This window comes from Babesia bigemina (genome assembly GCF_000981445.1).
Source record: "Babesia bigemina genome assembly Bbig001, chromosome : I".
Classification (NCBI taxonomy): Eukaryota; Apicomplexa; class Aconoidasida; order Piroplasmida; family Babesiidae; genus Babesia; species Babesia bigemina.
In genome coordinates this window covers 2478997-2499421 of record NC_027216.1, presented here as the reverse complement: position 1 = coordinate 2499421, position 20425 = coordinate 2478997, and the positions used below count along the sequence as shown (strand labels likewise).

Genomic DNA, 20425 nt, shown 5'->3' with positions numbered 1-20425 from the left:
AGGGGTGAAGGTTTGGCAACAACGAAATGCGGGGTTGAGGGAGGTGGCAGGCCGTTCACCCGGACCCCCCGTGTGGTATGCCGTCACCCCTCTGTTCCAGCCGTTCATGTCAGTCACACTAAAGTCTTGCCAAATACATAGACGTGCTGCCTTCCCTTCTCAGGTAGGTGGGATGGTGGTATCGTTTCAGTCTGTCATGTTGTCTACGAGGGCGGAGTGGACAAGTGATTGGCTGCGGTTCCACGCTTGTCGAAATTCGTTTTCCTACCATGAGATACGTCTGTCCGTCAACTTTGTGCATTGTAGCCTTTTCACCTAGCGCACTTAGCGGCGTGGATAGGTGTTTTTGGTAGGGGCATCAGCACATCTTTTGTAACTTTAGCGTTTTCTGGTTAACAGCATTTGTACTCTAACTTCGGTGCTTTGTAAAAGTAGCTTATTGTGTGATAGGAAGTGGAAAGGATGACGGGGCATGGAATTGAACTTCGCACTCTTAGGGACTGTCTCCAGTTCCTGGAGTGGTTCAAAGGAGACACAGATATGCAAGGTAAGGTGGCTGAAGAACTGGCTAAACGTTGTGATACGTCTTACAATCATATTTCGTATACAGGAAGATTGCCTGATTACTTTATTGAATTCCTTAAAAATGTATCCAGTTTCTATCATAAATTGGTCAATATACCGACTGCAGGCAATTATGGCCATAAGAACGGAAAACAAACCCTCGACGCCCTCCTTGAGTGCCTACCGAAATTCCTCGCCGCCTTGTATTACATCTGGTACAACGTGGATTATAAACTCGATGCAGTGGGTGGAGGTAAGTGGAGGGATTTGTATGTTGGATGGGAGAACACTTGGTGGGGGTGGGGGAATGATTATGGCGGTGGCCTGCAAACGTATCTCCGATTGGCCGGATCTTTACAGCTCGAACTGATACCTGGAGGATTCGGTCCCGACGAGGTGACATATGGTTACCACGATCGTACTGGCAAGGCCTATACATATGGTAGTAACATGGTTAATGACCTTAAGAATATTTTGAACAAACAAACCCATAATGAATTTCGCGACATATCTGTCACTTCAGTGTACTCGGACGCTGGTATCCACATGGTGAACACTGCGAACGTTCTTGCAATGGTGAAGTTGTTTTGCGAGACTGTGAGGACAGACCGAGACGGTACGAAATTAAAAGGAGCTGTAGAAGAGGGTATAAGAACACAGAATAAATGCGTTGATTGGCCTCAGCTATCAGAGCACTGTAAAGATCTTGAACAACAATTAAAGAAATTTTTCAACGATAAAGCCTTTTCACACACCGGCCAGGTGCCCAAGGGAAATAGCCTTAACACTGAGAAATTCATGGGGGAAACGGCAACCTGGTTTAGAAAGCATTTGCCCGCAATCCACAGTAATGTTAAGAAGATTAGTATACACTACCCTGCAGATGCCAGTATACGATTATCGAAACTTCAGCCATTCGTCACCGAGAACCTGTTTCCATACGGTTTCATATTTGGTGAGAACAGCTATGGAACGATGGGTAACGCCTGGAACACATTGCCACCCAAGTGGAAACGTGTAATTGGTGTGCTGAAGAGCAACAATGACGGTTTGGCGAAGCTTAAGAAAATTCTTGACGGTGCAGGCTGTAAGCTCCCCAAACCCGTGGCCGCGCCTGCGCCCAGATCCCCCAAACCTGCGCCGGCACCACGGCCTTCAGGTGCAAACGCAGCGGTCGCTCAAGGTACCGGAGGGCATCACAATACGGTGCATCATATAGTCCTGCGTGGTAGAGGAGCATCAGGAGATGGAGGGGATCCTCAAGGTCAAAATAATCAGGTACAAGGTGCTCAACAGCCTGGTCCACCCGCAGTTGAGGGCCCGGCAGGGCCTTCTGGTCAACCGGCTTCGCTTGCCACCAAAACCGAGGCGACTAAAACTGAGGCCGCCAAGCCTCATGTTCAAAATACTGGAGGAACTCCAAATCAAAACAATGATCAGAGTGAATATAAGCTTCCAGGTCCGCAAGTTGTAACATCTTCTCCAGATACCACTCCCGGTGCTACAGGAGTTAAAGGACCAGTAAGCAGTAATGGTGATCGAGGCCAGCAGGTACCTCAAAGTCCATTGGCTTCGAAACCTTCTCAAGTCCTCGTTTCACAGCCAACAAACAATATCCAAAGCCCACCGTCTCCCCCTAGTGCTCCAGAACGTGGCGCCGCTGGTCCGGCAGGTGGGAAGCCTCAGGGTTCCAATGGCGGTGATGCTTCGGGTGACCAACCTCTTGCCCCTCCAACTGCGGCTTCCAGTCAGCCTCCAAGTGTTCCACCCCCAGTTCCACTGCAATCTGGTGCCCCTGGTTCCGGTAGTGGTAGGGGCAAGGGTATCCAGGCAGCTACTTCTGACCCCGCTCAAGGAAGTGGTCGAGGACCTCAGTCAGGTGCGAGTGACAGTAACACGGTATCTGGGCCGAGTTCCGGTTCAGGTGGTGGTGGAGCTGGAGTAGGGAGTGGTGGACCAAAGAAAGAGCCTGGGATTCCTAAAAAGGATCTAGATGCAGAGCGTAAAAAGCGTTGGAATGCTTATGGGCTAGAACAACAAGCAAAACGGACAATCGATGAGGAAAAAATGAAAAGCCTAATACAATCAGTGAATTCAAATCTACATACAATAAGGCAACGTGTACAGGAGGAAGCATTACGGAAAGCAGTTCAAGAAAATATCCTTCAAAAAACAAGAATTGGACAAAACGCTTATCCTAATAAGGTGAATGCCAGCACGTGTTCTAATGACCCGTCTATGCACATTGGCAGGTCAATCTGTCATACAAATTCTACGATGCCAATGCCAACCACAACATCCAGCCACTACTTGACGCCTGATGTTTTGGACAAAATTAAAATAGCGGAAGAACAAGAACGTGCGAAACAGGATGAACAACGCAAACGTCAGGAGACCAATGACCGACATCTTCGAGCATTGCACCAGGGAATTGAAATTGAAACTGAAATTCTAAAGCAACACGCCGAACAGCCTACGTACCCCCATGCTGATCGACTGATTTCTGAGATGAATGAAAGGAACACAAAACGCGATGCACTCGGTACAGTTGTACCAATTCATCCGGGTATGGAGGCAGTGAAACTTGATGGAAAGGCAACGCCTAGCTCCAAAGGAATTCCTAGATCTACGTTTCCTCCCATATCTAGCAATATTGACGTCCCGATGGGCTACTCCCTGAAACATAAGGCGCCTCAGTGGCACGATCCTCCGCCGCCAAGCAAACCTGTACTTCAGATGTTCCGTGCAATTCCTCAGGGTATTGTGTTAAATGATAATCATCAGCATCGTAAAAGCGCGTCTGGATCACGCACAACTGTAGAAGCTCCGTTACTGTCTCAAGCACTCGAAATTGATCCTTCCCAAATAGTTTTGAATGTCAGTGGTGAAGCACTGAAAAACAGCACCAATGATGACACCGACTTGTTCCCGGCACCATTGACACTGGATGCAACCCCGGTGCCTGATCATATGCAATATAAGCGTTCCGTTGACATATACGAGCCCGCTGTTGTTAAACATGATGTGCCACTAACGGACATCCTACCAAAAAAGCGCCCGCCGCCCGTGCCGGCGGTACCGAAAAACCCTTTTCATACGCGCACGCCGTTTTACTCAGAGCTCCACAAACCTCCTGACTCAATCACTCTATTTCCCGGCGACCCTCCGTCGGTCACACAGGACGGCACGTCTTGTACACCACCTTGGATGTTATCGCAAATGGGTGTTTCAAAACCCGGGCGCGCTGATGAGATGCCACACATGCCAAATGATTCACATTCACGTTTTCTGTATACTGACGTTCTGCCCAGAACAGTGCGTGAGATGCTATACTGGCTGGCAGGGCTCCGGCACTCCGCAGTCTACGACACATTGGAAAAATATATTTCAGATCTGGTAGGGAATTATGCCAAACAAACAGAATCATTGTCCAGTACTATTGAGACTGTGGAGTTGGCTGCGGTTCCAAAATGCATAGTTGGTAATGAAGTTACTCAGGCCCTGAGGCTCAGCTGCCAGTACAGTATTATTGTGCTTATGGGCATTCAAGGTTTACATGACCCGCATATTGCGTACAAAAATGACAACTACAGTAAAGCGCCTCAATATGAATATTCCCCCGACCCCGCCTGTCTCCTCTGCCAGCTGCGTGACTACGTGTACGCCTGCCACCACCAGTTGCAGTTCCTCAAGTCGCAATGTAAGCGACATCAGTCTCATGGTGGGTGGCGAGATTGTAAGTATGGGAGTGTCATAACTTCTCCCAACTCCCCCCTACAGTCGTTCCTGACCGACGGCTGGGACTCCGACTTCGAGACTCACCTCTTCGACCCGTGCAACCCGTGCCTCAAGAGCAGAGTCAGGATGGGATTTAAGAACGTGGATTTGCCAAAGACGTCGCAACTGGGGAGTGTCATTTCCACCATCCTCTCTCCCAGCTGCGGCGGCGATGACCCCCTGCTGACCCTGTCCTCCTACCTCAACTGCCTCACCAGGCGGACGCCGAGGACAACAGGGGAACTTGTGTCGTACTTCCATTATTTCGGTATGGAGTTGCACAATTATGCGTCAAAGTCATTGTCTCTACTGGGCTCATCCCTCTCCACTTCACATGCCGACTGCCCCGACTGGGACCGTCTTGGTGCCTCCGACCTCCAAGCTGTCAGTGGCATCCGAGGCTCCGAGGCTCTCAACATTATCTCCATTAACAACCACGACAACGAGCATCCCCGTACCCTGTCAACACTGGTTGGCTGCGGCAGTGACTCTGCCACCTGTCATCCGCATTGCTCGCCCACCACCTACCGGGCGTACGCCCTGTACTCCCAAAGCTTCGCCCACACCTACCTCAGCTGGGCGGTGTACCTGCCGGACAGGCTGTGGGAGTCACTGGAAAAATTGCACTATGATTTGCAAAAACATCGTGGCAGCAGCAAGTGTTCATCCCTCCACTCATGCCCCTATGCGCTGCCCCTCCTCTACTCTCACGGGTTCACGCCGCCGGAGGGCATATTGCAGTCACCACTCAAATGTGCAGACGTCATTTCCAAGCTGAAGGGAATTGTGAACGGTGGGCCTATCGCATCACTCATGACCGCCATGGACGAGTTTCTCTACAACATCCGGGAGCCATTCATCTTCACTCTCGTCGCACTCTGGTCTCTCGCATCCCTAATCCTCGCCAACACTATGCTGTACCGCCTGGACGTGCTGCGCACACGATCACACCTTATCCGCACCAAGGCTTCACACCGCATCGACGTCAAGGCCTTACTCACGAAAGGCCGGAAGATGCTCTCACTTTACAAAGACGTCGACTACTTCGACGAAGACACACTTAGTCAACTTGTAGTTCAATAGTTAACACATTCACATATTCATGTTGTTATGCATTATGCAGTGTAATGTATATGCTCTGACTGGTGTACTGCGGTGTGGTTACGTTCGGCTAGGGCCACTTTGTAGGTCTGTTCATAGCTTAGGTGTAGCACACATTGCTGGTGCATCGTTACGGTAAAGAACGCCACGGTAGCAAATGCGCCATGCATGGCTTGTGTGACAGATAACTGTCTGGAATACTGTCTTACCGTAAGCAGTACAATGGATGGTCGCGGGGTAATTCCAACACCACATAAGGATTCAATTGCTACCATTCCGAGTGATTTATACGTTTTTTTACAATGATGAGTATACACAGCACTACATCAACGTTGGCTTGTAGTTTCCTGGAGCCGCATTTCTTACAACCAAATATCCACCTGATACGCAATACGTGCCCATTATGTTTGAAATCCGCAACACGCCCGAACTATGCGATTTGTACGCTTTGGCAGAGAATACGTCTGCCTCAAACGCGTATGTGCATTTCAGTCCAGAGGTCATGGGTTGCCAACATAATACACGTGGCACGTCGTTGAGATACACGTCGAAAACACGTACCCGTATATGCAAGGCTGCAGAGTTACATACTGATCAGATGAGCTGTTCATGCCTGCGACACATAAACTTAACGATGCTGGCTGGTAGCATCGCTGTCGATTGAAACCTCTTAATCGTGTTCCCCATTTCAGCAACTTAATCGAGTGTTTCCATAGCTGCTTATATGATGCATAATAGGTGACAATGTTGTTAAGTGGTTTTCTACGTAACAAAGATTCATGATACATCCGGAGAAATTCGTATTGCCAAAACTGAGAAGATGCGACATCTCAAATTGAACGCATGATCACAACTTAAAAGCTCGGCAACGTCTTTATTACGGAACAATGCATAATATATGACGCCTTTTAAATCACCTCAGCGTCTCCACTAATGGTAGTAACTAAATACCTTATCAGTGACTAGTCACGTTGGACAACCTCTGAAAAGACGTATCGTTTTGACATTGTTTGCTCATCATTTACCCACAATCCGCTAATACACATGCTATCTAATGTTACAGCGGATGCATCTGAATTGCGATGACAATGATTAAATGCTATCACAAGATTTGACCACATAGCTTAGAGCTTCATGGGCTGGGTTGAGAAAAGTAAGCGTGCGTCTCATGTCGTGATCTTTAGCTTGGGCAGCGAAGACATGCTATTTTGAGAACATGTCAGAACTGAAGAAAACACGTTGTGCAGGACACAACTCAATAGTTCGCCCAGTGTACAGGAATGCGACTTGAAAGTTAATGTCAAAATTTGTGGTTCGGTGTTAACATTGCAGTTAAATGTAACCTTCATGTAAAAGAAAAATGCATATAATAAGTGATACGATATAGGTACTGCACTTAAGTGACAAGTGTAATTGGTTAGATGACCCAATGCATCTACTGGGTGAGTAACGTGTAACGCACTCGGCCATACAGGAGAATTCATACCACGTTGAATATCCGTACTGACAATCGCATACACCTCGCATCAATTAATGCACAGGTTTACATCCTCCGAAACATTCCGGGCTAAAGCCTTTGGGCGTGACCTCGGTTCCAAGCATAGATCAGCCTTGCTAGTGCCATTGGGTAGATGCATCTATCGCTTTATCATATGACGTTTATTCATATGCTAGTGCTGAATGCTGCTTGTGATATGATTTAATTACTCCAGAGGCATGCCAACAATGAGGGAATATGCTAACTCCACCTTAGGAGTCGGAGCATTACCGCTACTTGACATCGATACTCAGGGCAATGGGAGCTGACACAATGTTAATAATCCCTCCACAAGCTCCCTTGTATTTACGTATTAGACAGTGAAGTGTTACAGATACGACGATGGGTTGCAATTTTTACGGTTTCAGCGTCGGCCATGTAATTGTGGCGCCGGAATGACGGTAAAAAGCACGCTGCAAACGCCGGTTACACGAACGACTAGGTTTCTAAGATCAACACAAGACCATATTGTGAATAGAAGAATAAGCTAATCGATTTGTTCATATGCTTGAACGGACACACGCATCAGCGCTCCCGATCGAATTAACATAACCCTTCCAGGAATGGCACAAAGCAATCGTGTTATTGGACCATTCGACACGGAACGGACCGGGCGTATTAACAGGTGCCCAATTATATCCTCGCTAGGGGGAGAATGGAGGCCAGCGCCCCCGCCTACGCTGTAGCGGAGCGTAACGTTTGTAAGTTGTAACAAGCATATAATCCACGCCCGTGAATATGCTTATTCAGAAATGAGGAAGAGTTGGGCGCAGTAATTGGCGGATATATGATTGTATATGCTGCTACTGATGGCCGCCTTCGGACTTCGCGTTACACATTCACGTAGACATCGGTTGTTCTGTTCTTCGCCTTGCTAATGTTCATCATAACAAACACAAGCTCTCATATTTTTAAAATTTTGAAAACCATTATCGATACTATTTATGGCATAATCCTTGTAATTACACATTTCCGGTGAAGTGACGTCGCATCCGCGGTATAAGCCACACACGTTCCGACTAGCTGCCGCTTCCACGGCTCCTCATAGCCATTATGCAATGCAGCCGCGGTATTTCGGATTTTTAAATGACAGTCGCTGGCGGCTGTTACTGAAGGTGAGGGGGATATGCTTTTTGTCTGGAGCACTTACAGGGCCTACCTTTTGACGCGACAACTGAAGAAGTTCGGTCACTTTTCTCCACAAACACTTGCGTACAATCTGTAACGCTTGTAGGAAGTCAGTTAAGCCGTTTTCTCTCTAGTAACTACGTTCAGAGGGCGCAGAGCCTACGGGTACCGCCATCGTACGCTTCGCGTCCGAAGTTGAGGCCGTTAGAGCACTCAAGGATTTCCGAGACGTCTATCTACGCAAGAGGTTGGTTATTTAGCACCACAAAAATGCCACATGGTATACACTGTGCTCGTTTAGGCGTTATTTGCTGCCGCTGTTCTACGTGATCCGTTTTTGTCGTTGTATTTCTGTCAATAGAGACCCAATTTATGCCAGAATGTTTGCACCAATGTCAACTGTCTATGTCGTGTCTATATTTCTGTTGCCGCATTTAACAATTATCTTCATGACCGTGCAGGAAAATCGAGGCGACTCTTGACTTTACGGACTTTTCGCAGCGCATACAACGTGTCCACAAGCCCATTGCCGTTGATCGTTATCGTTTGCCTTTGCGTTTCTTTTGAGCGTATCGCATTGACAATCCAACTATCGCAGATCGCTTTCCTCAACGCACTGGACATTCGCTATATTTTGATACATACAAGGCCTACCCGTATTTAAGAATGCGCTTTCCGGTAGGTGGCCTGAGTAGGCCTACTTTCATCAGGTTGCCTATTGGACGCACGAATGGCTCCTGTGCTGCATCCCATCAGGCTAAGTTATTTCTGAGGTCCTCATGCACATTTTCTCGACGCCTCATGGGCACTCACGGCCAAGCCAATCGATACCTGCACCGATCGTTTTCTTCCACTACATTCTCCACCTCCCTACATCCTGCATATAGCGCCGTTAATTCGAAGCCGACATATCTGCCAACTGATGGTATACTCGGCGGTGGTAGGTGCCACTTCTCCTCCTTTGCTGGGAGCTCTCTGAAGGCTGGCATGATTTTCCTTCACGGAGGTAGCGCCTTATTTCATTATATTTATTATGCAACAGACAAGTATTGCGAAGTTGTGTCTAATCGTCAGGTGAAGCAAGGTCGCGGATCTGCCTCCATACAGGTCGAGTATATTGAACTGAGCAGCAAGAAACAGATGACGCTTAATTTGCCCATTGGCGCTAAGGTGGAGAAGATCGATGTCGATCGCCACGGTGCATTGGTACAATACGTGGACGAGGACACACGCGAGATTGTGGTCTCTGACCAGAACTTTGAGGATACTCGCATCCCCGTGAGCCTGGTCGGCGACGGCGCTAAGTTATTGGAGGCCGGGGACGAGCTGCAGGTGTTTTACCATGACCGCACAATCGTGAAGGTGGGATTGCCCAACAGTGTGCAATCGAGGCTGAAGTGAGTTTGGCGTTGGGTTGTATGTGCTCATGGTTGTCTTAGGAAAAAGTAAGGTGCCGAACACCGCGTTTGTGTTGTCGATCACTGCCACTGACCAAAGTCACTATCACAACTACTCAAAACACACCATGCATCATATATAGGCGTAAAATATCCCTGAAACACCGAGGCCCGTTGCCATTGTGCTGTGCGCTCCGACGTCACAAAGTGCGTTTTCTGAAGTTTAACAGCTTAGAAGCGTAATTTAATGATGACATATCTCGGTAGCAACTGAACAACGCAGTCACAAGCTATATGCACACCCACTTATATTGCATTGGCAAGTACCGTGTCCGTTATTAGACAACGGCCACTGACTGCGTGTGTATCCGAAAGAACCCACGCCACCATTACCATATTAGCTTTATATTGGCCTATCAAATTCGTTTCTATTTTGCATTTGACCGTTATACGTAAATTTGCGTGATTTGCGGCTATCCGAGCGTCGATCTCCGCACAAATGTGTAGGTGGTGCGAGCTTGCCTAATCGAAGACCCATGGACGCTTGGACACGTCATTTAAAACTCTAAATCGCATATTACACTTGACAGCGCTGCTGCGGTGCCGTAAGAACGATCGTTCTGCTCCGCACTGTGCTTGTGACGGTGCCACATCCGGCCATGAGGAACTTCCTGGGTAGCCTGCTACCGGGTAGCGGCAACTCTGCGCCAAAGAGTGACCCGCCGAAGGCCGAGGGTGGTCACCACCCTGTGTACCAGTTCAAGCTGGTGGTTTTGGGCGACACGTCGGTCGGCAAGAGCTGTCTAGTCGGCCGCTTCGTGAAGAACACGTTTTTGGAGTTCCAGGAGTCTACGATCGGCGCTGCTTTCATGACCCAGAGCGTGAAGTTCGATGACTACACGGTGAAATTCGAGATTTGGGACACTGCCGGGTGCGTGTTTTCCGCCAGTAGTTGACGTTTGTTGCAGGCAGGAGCGCTACCGTACCCTGGCCCCGATGTACTACCGTGGCTCCGCCGCTGCCGTAATAGTGTACGACATTACGCTGAAGGAGTCGTTTCATCAGGCGAAAGGGTGGATCCAGGAGCTGCAGTCTTACGTTGACCCCAACATCGTGTTGGCACTTGCGGGGAACAAGCTCGACCTTGAGGCGTCTCGTGAGGTGCCCCGCGAAGTCGCGGAAGAGTTCGCCAACGCCAACAACTGCCTGTTCATGGAAACATCTGCTAAGAGCGGCCACCTGGTGCTGGAGCTGTTTACCGAGATCGCTAGGATAATTCCGAAGGGCAAGCGCATCCACGACTTCCACGAGGGCTTCAAGATAGACACTGGCTCGTCTCTGTCGAAGATAAACTGCTGCGGGAAGTGATTACAGTGGAGTGTTGTATCGCACTATTTTTCGGCGGACGCATACGAACCATTTATGGGCGTCCTGGGCAACGCAGATCGGTGTATAAGATTTGCACGAGCGCCAACAGTCCCAAACCGAGCTTTGATGCTGTGCACACATATACACGTAGGACATCGAGCGACGCTTCTAAACCGCGGATTTGCCACCGTTGTTACATCACTGGTTAGATGTACGACCCATTGGATCGCAGCTGTTTGAGAACCCCCAAACGACACCCGCTTAATCCTCCGCACACTGCTCAATCTATCAGCTGTACGTAGTAATTCATGTGCTGTGTTTTGGTTGCGATTGTGCACGTCCCTTTTCGCAGTGGTAGTGCTGGTAGTACTGCTCCTCGATGTCGTGCAGCTCCGGGGCGCATATGACTAGGGAGTGCAGCGGCGCTCCGAAATCAACCGATTTAAGCTGTTCCAAAGTGCCTATATAGTGTCAGTACAGTATGTATAGTGCGCACCTGCTACAATCTGTGCTGTTTTTGACCCAAGCCTTGCCACACCAAAGGCACGTGTCGAAGCGTCTACTTCGTGTTTGGCCGCATCCACGTGTTGTATTTGCTCTATGGCTACATTCACTGTCATGTATCTGCACCATATAAATGCATGTCAAAGTTACCCACCGGGGCGGCTCAAAAATCATGCGATTGGCCATGAGATTCTCCACCGACCGCTCCTTGACCTTGATGTCTGCGGCTTTTTAGCAGCACTAATTACCCCACGTACCAAGGAGACATAGTGTATGCAAATTCGCACGCCTATTTTTGGCAATTTTGTCGTAGAAGCTGTCAGGTGTCCAGTTCTTCTCGAACAGTGGTATGGACACGACCTCGCCGAACCGGTACAGCTGCAGGCCAGTCCGGCCGATCGCGTTAATTATGCTCGCATTATGGATGACGTCTACTTGTACTCCGGCATGTTCCGCCCGCATGCAGAGGTCACAGTGCGTGGTGGCGCTATGGCGGAGTTACATAATGTCGTCGGTTACGTGGACGTGGGCAAGCATATACAAATCACCCAGACGCAAAACATATTCACCCGCAACACCGAATTGACACGTTCAACATTGGAGCACCCGAAAAATCACTGTTTAATACGGGTATTATGATCATGCACAAGATGACAGACGACATCGCTGCCACGGCTGGCAATTCCAAATCGGCCATGCAACTGGCGACAAAGGGCGTATTGTTGCGGAAACAAACCTAAGCGGATCTCCTGCAACTAGAAGCACCACATGCTTGTCTCGCGCCTCCTGTATTATGTGCTCTGCCTGGTCTTCTACGCTGATCCTATCTGCCTCTATCACCGGCTTGCCGAAGAAGGACTCCTGTTAACAGATTGCGGATCGATAGAATCCACCTACTAGTTCCTCCCTTGAGCTATCTATGAGCGCAGAGGTGTATATTTCCAGGAATACTCGGTCGGCAGCCTTGATGGCCTCGAGCCCCCTGAGTGTGATGTCCTGTATGGCTCCGAGTCCGAGTCCGACTAGTGTGAGCGTCATTTGTCGTTGCTTGTGTCGCGTACTACGGGTGCTCGGGCGCCCGTGTGATGTGTACGTCGGCCGCATGGTGTGCGGCTAAGGGGCCCACGTGGCTAGGTGGATTCTGTATTGCTTATTACTTCCTAGTGGTACAAGCAGTATGAATAGTTGCAGGTTCAATTTTCGTCACCTTGTTTTATCCGCTGTGTCCGTTTGTCTTGCGACGATGAGCGGCCTCAGCGCTTACGATACGGAGACTCTGCTCCAAGAGGTCAGGCGCCGATACAACTGCCTGAGGAAGCCGGAAGGCAACTTCATTTTTATGGGCGCTCCAGGCTCCGGCAAGGTTGGTGATTCCATCGGTTCAGTGGCATTTTTGGCCCGCTTCTGGGCGTGCGTCGTCGGCGATCGCGCTGTGCATTTGATTTGTCAGCCGTTGTGTGAAAGCTCAAAATTCGCAGGGTACTCAAGCTTTGTCTCTCCGTGACACCCACTGCTACTGCCACTTGTCAACCGGTGACATCTTGCGTTCTGCTGTGAGGAGCGGTGACCCCGTGGGTCTGCAGGCCAAGGAATTCATGGACAAGGGCATGCTGGTCCCCGACAACATCGTGATAAAGCTGATTGAGGGCAGGATTAACTCGTTCGAATGCCGTCGCGGTTTCATTTTGGACGGTTTCCCGCGCACCGAGGGTCAGGCAGAGGGTTTGAAGTCGATGTTGTCGCAAATCGGCAAGAAGCTGAACTCCGTGCTGTTGTTGGAGTGCCCCGACGACGAGATTGAGAGGCGCATTAGCGGTCGTCTGGTGCACCTGCCGTCCGGCCGCGTGTACCACAAGACTAACAAGCCGCCGAAGGTGCCTATGATGGACGACATCACCAACGAGCCTTTGACCCAGCGCAAGGACGACACTCCGGAGATCATCCGCACTCGTCTGGAAGCGTACTACAAGCAGACTGCCCCTCTGATTAGCTACTACGACAAGCTGGGCCTGCTGCGCCGTGTGAACGCCAACCGCCGCGAGGAGGATGTCAAGGCGGTGAGTATCCTGTTTGCGCTTGTCGTTTTTGTGTACCGTGTTATTACTTTCCATGGTTAACGTTACGTGCGTAATTGGCGGCTTACTGACATCTTTAACACTCCATGCAGGACATTGACAGCATCGTCGAGAAGACCGGCAGCAAGCCCCGGTAGGCGTAGCGCCGCGCCTCTGTCCTCCCTAACACATTGCACCCCTCCATTGTTGCAATCATACATAGCCGAACCAACATTCACTAACGTGTTTATATGCGTTGTAACAATTGTACCCGCGTTTTGGTACGGCCGGTTATGCAGCCTCTTGCCAGCCGTAAAGCCGTGCTGCTCGCATCTCCTCGATGGACTCCATGTCCGCCTCGTGCAGGAGCTTCGTGTTGACCAGTGTGGGCGGCGGTATGAACAGCGGCGCAACTCCAGATGCTCTATATATCTGCGTGTCGACGGCCATGGCGTTGTCGGCAGGAGCCGCTACTTCCACCTCGCTGCTTTCGAGGGCCATGTATGTATCATGATCATCTACTTGCGGTGGCCTCGGTGACACTTCTGGCAGCGTCGGAGAGCTGCTTTCCGCCGCCACTGCGCTGGCAGGGGGCTGCGGCGCGTCGGAGAACCCTGGGCTCTGCTTGTGCAGCTCTTGCTGCGGCCGGCTGGGTCCTTGCGCCTCGCTGAACCCAGCTGGATTCGTTGGCCCGGCTGGAGCGTCGCTGAAGCCTCCCACTTTGCGGAACCCGTGTGCATCAGAGGGCTCGGCTCGCGCGGCAGTATGTACCGCCGCAGCAGCTGGCCCGTCACTGAATCCCTTAGGCGCGGGCGTGAATCCCATTGCGCCTGTGCCAATAGACAGAGAACGTGCCACCATAGGCCGCGAACCACCTCTTGCGTCTGAGAATCCGCCACTGCTGGGGGCTTCGATGGGCATACCGGTTGGCCCAAGGATGAGCGGCCCCGTGCCTGAAGGCGCGAATCCCTTCTGCCGCGCTATTTCGTCGTGTGGCTGATACGAGCCAGCTCCTACTCCGGTTGACAACCTCCGTCCGCGCCTGTCGTCTGCTCCGCCGGCGTGATGTGTCCCGCCTGGCCCTCCGTGCCTGCGGGGCTGCCCGTCATGCCCGTACGGTGGCGCTGGAGGAATAGGAGTGGCATATGGATTCTGCCCCAATAGGTACGGCTTGGGCGGTATGTACGTCTCGTGAGGTGCAGTGAAGCCCGGGAAGTATACGTTGCCCATCGAGAGCTGCGCCAGGAACTGCTCGGGCGTCGGTGCCGTCATTACCACTGCCCAGCTGATCCTCTGCTGCTTGCAGGTGTCTATATCGCCCATCTTCTTCTGATGCTTAAGTTGGTGCTCCTCGATGGCATCAAAAGGCACCCCTTGCATCCCTTGTACAATGGAGCTGATGTTATCTCTGCCCTCCAAGGCGAACGGAACCTTGCGCTGTACGACCTTGTGCACCTGAGAATTGCATTAGAATATGCTTAAACTTCACGTTTAGAATGAAATAACACGGTATACTCGGCACAAGCAATAAACCCAAGGTGATGGCCGAGGCCCTGCCGTTGCTGTCATCCCATTCTATCATCTGCCACAGCTACCAACTAAACCGTGAACCCACGACTCAACCAAGGCCGCTCATACACCGCGGAAATGGAATCTAGGGTCCAAGTATACACGGCCGTGCGCCAGGCAGCCAAGACACAGGATACCGGTTTTTTTGACGTACCTGTTGCATATGAACGGAGAGACCATTCGCTGTTTCCAGTTTGCGATTGCATTCTCCACACTTGAAATGTTTGGCCTTTTGGTGCATGATGAGGACCTTTTCATCGTCGAACTCGCGGTTGCAGAAGTAGCAGAACGGCTTGAGCATCCGTCGCTTCCTGCTTTTCCTTCCCATGTTTGCGGGCGCTTTATTTGTTATTTATAGTTGCGATTGGACGTCTGTGGGTAGTGATTGTGAGCAGTCCAGGCGCATTGCGTCCGCGCCCCAATACGTCGTGTCTTGATGTGTGATTCCACGGCTATTTTTGCGTCCGTTCAACACACCACCAGCTCTAAGGCACAAAATATCACAATTCGCTGACGTTTAATCGTCTGGGAGTAGAAGCTGACTTGTCAGCTCTTTCCTTCCTCTTGTCGCCGTGAGGCATCTTGCCTTCTTCCATGTGTGCAGCTCCGGCGGCAGTATCGCAGCGCTTCGTGCAGGAGAGTAATCTGAATGTCACAGTTGACGTGTCAGCGACTTGTCTACGCGCTTTTGGACGAGCTATAGGATGCATGTTTTGGTTGTGACACGAGGTCCCAGCTGGTACAATGTTTGCTGTTACGCGTAGCCATTTGGCCGGCAGCGACATTCGGCGCTTCAGGACACTACAGTGGAGCTATATATCGCATTTAGCATCGCGCCACGTTCCGGTATTGCGTCGATTACCAAGTTCGACTGCTGTGGTCGCAGGTTTTTCGTCGGTCCGCAGTCGCAAGCAGCATTCGGCAGCGTCGAACTCTGCGTCAACGAGGGATATCTCTGGTATTTCACAACACAATGTGGCATGTAATTCGGCTGTGAAATCGGATTCTCCTGTCTCTTTATGGTGAGTGACTTGCGTTTTTCTGTAATGCTGCCGTCAGCGACATGCGGTCGTCACTGGAGTCACTGATTTGCGATGCCCGCAGCCGTCGTAAAATAGAGGATCGGCCCGTGTTTTTGACTGTGCTATCGCAACCATCTACCGCGTTTGTCGACCTGTTGTTCGCTATCTTCAAGCACGGCGGCGTCGCAGTTTCGGTGCTCCCAGTGTGCTTCTCGCTTTTGCGCAGCAGGCTGGCGACCAGCGACCCTACGTGCTTCGAGAAGCATATAGTGGACAACTGGAGGTCCATGATCGTCGAAGCTTGCAGCGACGTCGTGGTGACCACGCGTGACTACTACCCACTGCTTTCGCCAGTATGTCGGGAGCTAACTGTGCCTCTGCATGTGTTGGTTCGGGCTCCCAGCGTCATCTCCGCATCCGAATTCGATGCAGCTATGCGTGCGGGCCACGGTTATTTCGACCTGATGGATACCCCTAATACCAGCTCCGAAGTCCCTGAAGACGCGTCGCAGCTGCTCGGGAACTGTGAACGTGAATGGTCGTTGCTGCACGTGTTTTCTGAGATAGGCTCGTGCAACGGAAAGGTTGTTGCCCACACGAGGGCCACGTTGGATGCGGAGGGCGAACGTGTTAGAAATGTGTTTTCCATCGGCGCGAACGACCAGGTGCTGAACTGCCTCTTTCCACACGAATGCGGTTTCATTATGTACGGAGTGTTACAACCTATACACGTTGGAGCCAGGGCCCACTACCCTCTAGTAGTGCCACCTGTATCTCGATACAGTTCCTTGAAACCGCAGTTCCCACTCACGCTTCGCCGTGACCTTCGTGAGACTGTGACCCTCTCTCTGGCGCAGTCGGTCTTCGAATACGTTCGTTGCAGCCGCTGCAGCCCGAGCGTTCTTCTGTGCGGCCCCGAAATGTTGAGGTATGCCTACACAACCATTAAAAATTGCATGGGTCATTAGGTACCTGCTGGAGTTTATCAGTTGCGGAGAGCTTTCGGCATCCGAGCGCCGCTCGTACCTCGGTCACTGGGCTGGCGTGGACCGTATTTACGTAATCGTGGACGCGTCGCAGTTGGATTCCGGGTCATTGATTGAGACTGTGACCGCGTTTCTGAAGGCGACCTCACTGACAGCATCCGTGACTCAGCTGTACACGTTGCCCGAGGTTGGCGTTGTGGCACATAGGGACCTACGTGCCCCCCATTCCACCCCCATAGCCATGCCAGGTTCGTCATGCGCCGTTTCATGTACAACGCACCCATCAGTGCCAGCTCTAATATATACACAGGCTGCGCTATTATTGAACACGGTTCCAACTTCACTATAACCGCTCGAACCGGCTCTGTATTCCAGGTGTGTTTTGTGCATTATTGTTTTTACGTTTACATAGTCGTACTTGGGACGTCAGCACGCGACAAAGTGCGCATTCGTCAATGGTGAATTGCGGCTGAAGTTCCGGATGCCCGTTGAATCCACTCCGCTGCTGCCTCGTCACCTGGAGTACGTGACGTACTTCAAGCGTCGTCGGGAGCGCATGTCGCGGTATCCGCAGGGCTACATAAAGCAGGTGCCCGTCCGCACTCAGTTTTGGGGCAACTACACAGGGCGCAAGCGGCACCCGTCGGTGCTATAGTACGGTGCAGAGCTGCTCCAACGCCCTGGTGACAAGCCTGCGTTTTTCGGACGACGCGGTGTTGACACTGGTCTCGTATGGCGATTCCAGAATAATGGAACACTCCTCGTCCACTATAATTTCAATGGGATATCCATCTGTTGGGTTTCGTATGTGACATTGATTTAGTCCTAACATCCTGAGTTTCTCGAGCAGCTGCGTTGGTGTGAATGTGCCGAATGTGAATCTGGGTTCGTCGTCAGGCAAGTTTATCGGCGTTGCCTGCTGCAACTCGCCATCGGCAACCGTGATGTGTACGGGAACGGCTCCCGTGCCTCCTATGATAGGCCTTATCCGTGCCAGCGCTCGACTGATGTACTCGGCCCTGGTGTCGGTGGTGAGCAATCCGGAGGGCCCTGCGATGGGCATTCTGACGTTGTCCCCGGCTATCAACCTTAGGGACGGTGACATCCGCGCCTTCATGTTTTTGGAGGTGATGATTTGGCACTTGGTGCCCAGCATCAGTGCCAGGTGCTCCGCCATGACCCTGAAGTCTAGCGTTACGTTCATTATCCGAGCCTGTATGCCCATCTCGGTCGCCAGATGAAGCAGCTCGTCACTATAGTGCACAGCGGTGGCTATCATTGTAGCGCCCGCGTGCATTCTCCCAGCGAGGTATGGTATGGTCACCTGATCGTACGTGGCCACCACAATTGAGGGGTACCTGTATACGTCCTTAATATCTTCCGTAGTGTTGCCTATGAATAGCCTGTTCCCATCCCTCATTTCTGCGAGCACCGTGAAGGGCGATTTTGGTGTTTCATGATGCATAGTTCTGTCTGCCCTGCGCGGCTCAACCCACTCGGCGCACTTGTCGGCGTAGCTGAGAATGTTAACCATACCCTCTCCCAGCGCGTATATCAGGACACGTTCGTGATGCTTGAGGTACCTCTGCATGTATAACTCCAGGTGCTCCAGCAGATCAAATATAGTCTCTCCATAGGGGTCGGCTACTATCACGACTCCTTCGGCATTCTGCAGCCCCTCCAACGCTTGTTTGCATAGGTTGTCCAGTTGTGCGTTCTGCACATCGTCCCTTTGTCTCTTGACCTCTCGCCTGAGATGCGGTTCGACCTTGAATTGCTGCTGGACGTTGCGTGCCGCCACGGCGTTGTCCAGCAGCACCAGCATGTCCGCCTTGTACACGAAGGACAAATCCGGAGGCTTGCAATACCTATGATACCCGATTTCTCCCGTTTCCCCGATGAGGGCGACGCGCGTAAACGTCTCGGCGTGCGTGATTGTCCAGTTGCTGGACCCGAGTGAGAATCCGCTGCTGAAGGCGCAGAGCTCGATGGTCGCCTTGAAAACGAAGCGGCTCCTGTCGAACAAAGACTCCATGCTGCGGCTTCTTTCGCCTCTCCTGCTTCGTTTGTATACATCTGCACCATCGATTACAATGGTGACTATCTCATTGTATGAGACCGCGTGTAACAACTGTGTGTTTGGCAGATTGGGGTCCTTGATCATAGGTTGGTCTTCGAGGTCTTCGGATCTGTCCCCTCTCCAGTTGAAGCACTCTTCTTGCATACTGTATGCGCTGGATGCCCTGTGTCTGACGTAGCTGTTGGGTGTGTTGAAGCAGGCGTCCAGTGGCGGCTGCCGTTCCATGCCCTTGGTGCTGGCTGATGCCAACACCTGTATCTTTTCCTTGACTAGCGCCTTTCGCATTGAGTAGGCCATGACATCTCTTGATTCTTGTGTATTGACGTGTGGCGGTTGGGTTTCTTGCACCCCTCGGCGCATAATGTGATCCACTCTGCGCGTGCTTTCACCTCGCCCGGCGTTGATAGGGAGCATATGTCCTACCGATTCCAGTGTGTGCCATGTGCGATTCCGCCCTCCGACATACCCGTACTTATCGTATGGATATATATATTCATCATAATAGTCGTCATCATAATCCATTAGATGGGCTGCGGACCTTGGCGTCTCCTGGTAGTCCTCGGTCGCTGCGTTCCTCCTGGGCGTGGCCACCTTCGTGTTGCGATTGTAGTGTTGGACATTCTTAACATCCGTGGCTATGGCTGCTATGGGCCCTTCTTCGATGGTTTTTGGGGCTGAGAGGCTGGCTATGGTGTATACCGGCCTGGTACATACAATATGTGTCGAGCTGAGGTCGTAGAATTTGCGCAGCGTGTCGAGTCCGTCGAGTCCACGCGGCGTGGTGACAACAATGATGTGTATGTTCAAACAAAGCAGCTTCGCGTATAGTTCTTGGTTGTGGTATCCCTTGCTGTGGCAGTAGTACGACTGCCCGAGTTCGGTCTTGCACTGTTTGAGCAGGCGCGTGGGCAGGTTACAGAGTACGTTGACGCCTCCGATCTCGACGAGCCTGCTGCTGCAGTCCGTACAGTCGCAAATAACGCGGACTTCCATGTTGCGTACGCGGTTATGTGATCACGTGTAGTAACGATGGCGTCGGCAATGTCGTTGCCGAAGTGTCTCTCATTTTACTTGAATCTGGCTGTACTGCGTTTTGAGAAGTTGGTAAATGATCCAGCGTTGATGGTGTGGGTCGTGACAGTTCTTCCTGTATGCGTGGGCGTCTGTTGTGTTTGCTTCGTTGGGTGTGTTCCTGCACACTGGAATTGGCCATTCACGAATGGGTCATGAGGCTGGATGCGGAATCCCGGGCGTTTTGATTGGCACCGTCAAAATTGATATTTTTTTCGCGCGTTTTGGCGCGGAGGTTGAGCGTAGACGAAATTAGACAAGTTGTCT

At 51.2% G+C, this 20425-nt stretch overlaps 9 protein-coding genes across 9 annotated transcripts; 6 read left to right on the top strand and 3 right to left on the bottom strand.

Annotated features, from left to right (window-relative positions):
• Positions 1–462: 462 nt before the first annotated feature.
• Positions 463–5424, top strand: BBBOND_0111310 (hypothetical protein; the record flags this gene model as incomplete). The annotated part of the gene is made up of 1 exon (XM_012911565.1): positions 463–5424. One exon carries the CDS (start codon positions 463–465, stop codon positions 5422–5424), a length of 4962 nt encoding a protein of 1653 aa, XP_012767019.1.
• Positions 5425–8037: 2613 nt separating this feature from the next.
• Positions 8038–8674, top strand: BBBOND_0111300 (hypothetical protein; the record flags this gene model as incomplete). The annotated part of the gene is made up of 3 exons (XM_012911564.1): positions 8038–8094; positions 8257–8354; positions 8569–8674. 3 exons carry the CDS (start codon positions 8038–8040, stop codon positions 8672–8674), a joined length of 261 nt encoding a protein of 86 aa, XP_012767018.1.
• Positions 8675–9094: 420 nt separating this feature from the next.
• On the top strand, positions 9095–9508 carry BBBOND_0111290 (elongation factor P, putative; the record flags this gene model as incomplete). The annotated part of the gene is made up of 1 exon (XM_012911563.1): positions 9095–9508. One exon carries the CDS (start codon positions 9095–9097, stop codon positions 9506–9508), a length of 414 nt encoding a protein of 137 aa, XP_012767017.1.
• Positions 9509–10163: 655 nt separating this feature from the next.
• Positions 10164–10872, top strand: BBBOND_0111280 (Ras-related protein Rab-5, putative; the record flags this gene model as incomplete). The annotated part of the gene is made up of 2 exons (XM_012911562.1): positions 10164–10435; positions 10473–10872. 2 exons carry the CDS (start codon positions 10164–10166, stop codon positions 10870–10872), a joined length of 672 nt encoding a protein of 223 aa, XP_012767016.1.
• Positions 10873–11178: 306 nt separating this feature from the next.
• Positions 11179–12414, bottom strand: BBBOND_0111270 (diphthine synthase, putative; the record flags this gene model as incomplete). The annotated part of the gene is made up of 6 exons (XM_012911561.1): positions 11179–11333; positions 11369–11496; positions 11531–11597; positions 11634–11863; positions 12113–12237; positions 12274–12414. 6 exons carry the CDS (start codon positions 12412–12414, stop codon positions 11179–11181), a joined length of 846 nt encoding a protein of 281 aa, XP_012767015.1.
• Positions 12415–12553: 139 nt separating this feature from the next.
• BBBOND_0111260 (adenylate kinase 2, putative) lies at positions 12554–13588 on the top strand (the record flags this gene model as incomplete). Its single annotated transcript, XM_012911560.1, has 3 exons — positions 12554–12739; positions 12855–13433; positions 13544–13588. The coding sequence occupies 3 exons, from the start codon at positions 12554–12556 to the stop codon at positions 13586–13588; spliced, it is 810 nt and encodes a 269-aa protein (XP_012767014.1).
• Positions 13589–13721: 133 nt separating this feature from the next.
• BBBOND_0111250 (zinc finger protein 207, putative) lies at positions 13722–15327 on the bottom strand (the record flags this gene model as incomplete). Its single annotated transcript, XM_012911559.1, has 2 exons — positions 13722–14885; positions 15154–15327. 2 exons carry the CDS (start codon positions 15325–15327, stop codon positions 13722–13724), a joined length of 1338 nt encoding a protein of 445 aa, XP_012767013.1.
• A 735-nt stretch (positions 15328–16062) lies between these two features.
• On the top strand, positions 16063–17662 carry BBBOND_0111240 (hypothetical protein, conserved; the record flags this gene model as incomplete). The annotated part of the gene is made up of 4 exons (XM_012911558.1): positions 16063–16949; positions 16990–17255; positions 17318–17382; positions 17420–17662. 4 exons carry the CDS (start codon positions 16063–16065, stop codon positions 17660–17662), a joined length of 1461 nt encoding a protein of 486 aa, XP_012767012.1.
• BBBOND_0111230 (hypothetical protein, conserved) lies at positions 17657–20080 on the bottom strand (the record flags this gene model as incomplete). Its single annotated transcript, XM_012911557.1, has 1 exon — positions 17657–20080. The coding sequence occupies one exon, from the start codon at positions 20078–20080 to the stop codon at positions 17657–17659; it is 2424 nt and encodes an 807-aa protein (XP_012767011.1).
• Between the last annotated feature and the right edge of the window lie 345 nt (positions 20081–20425).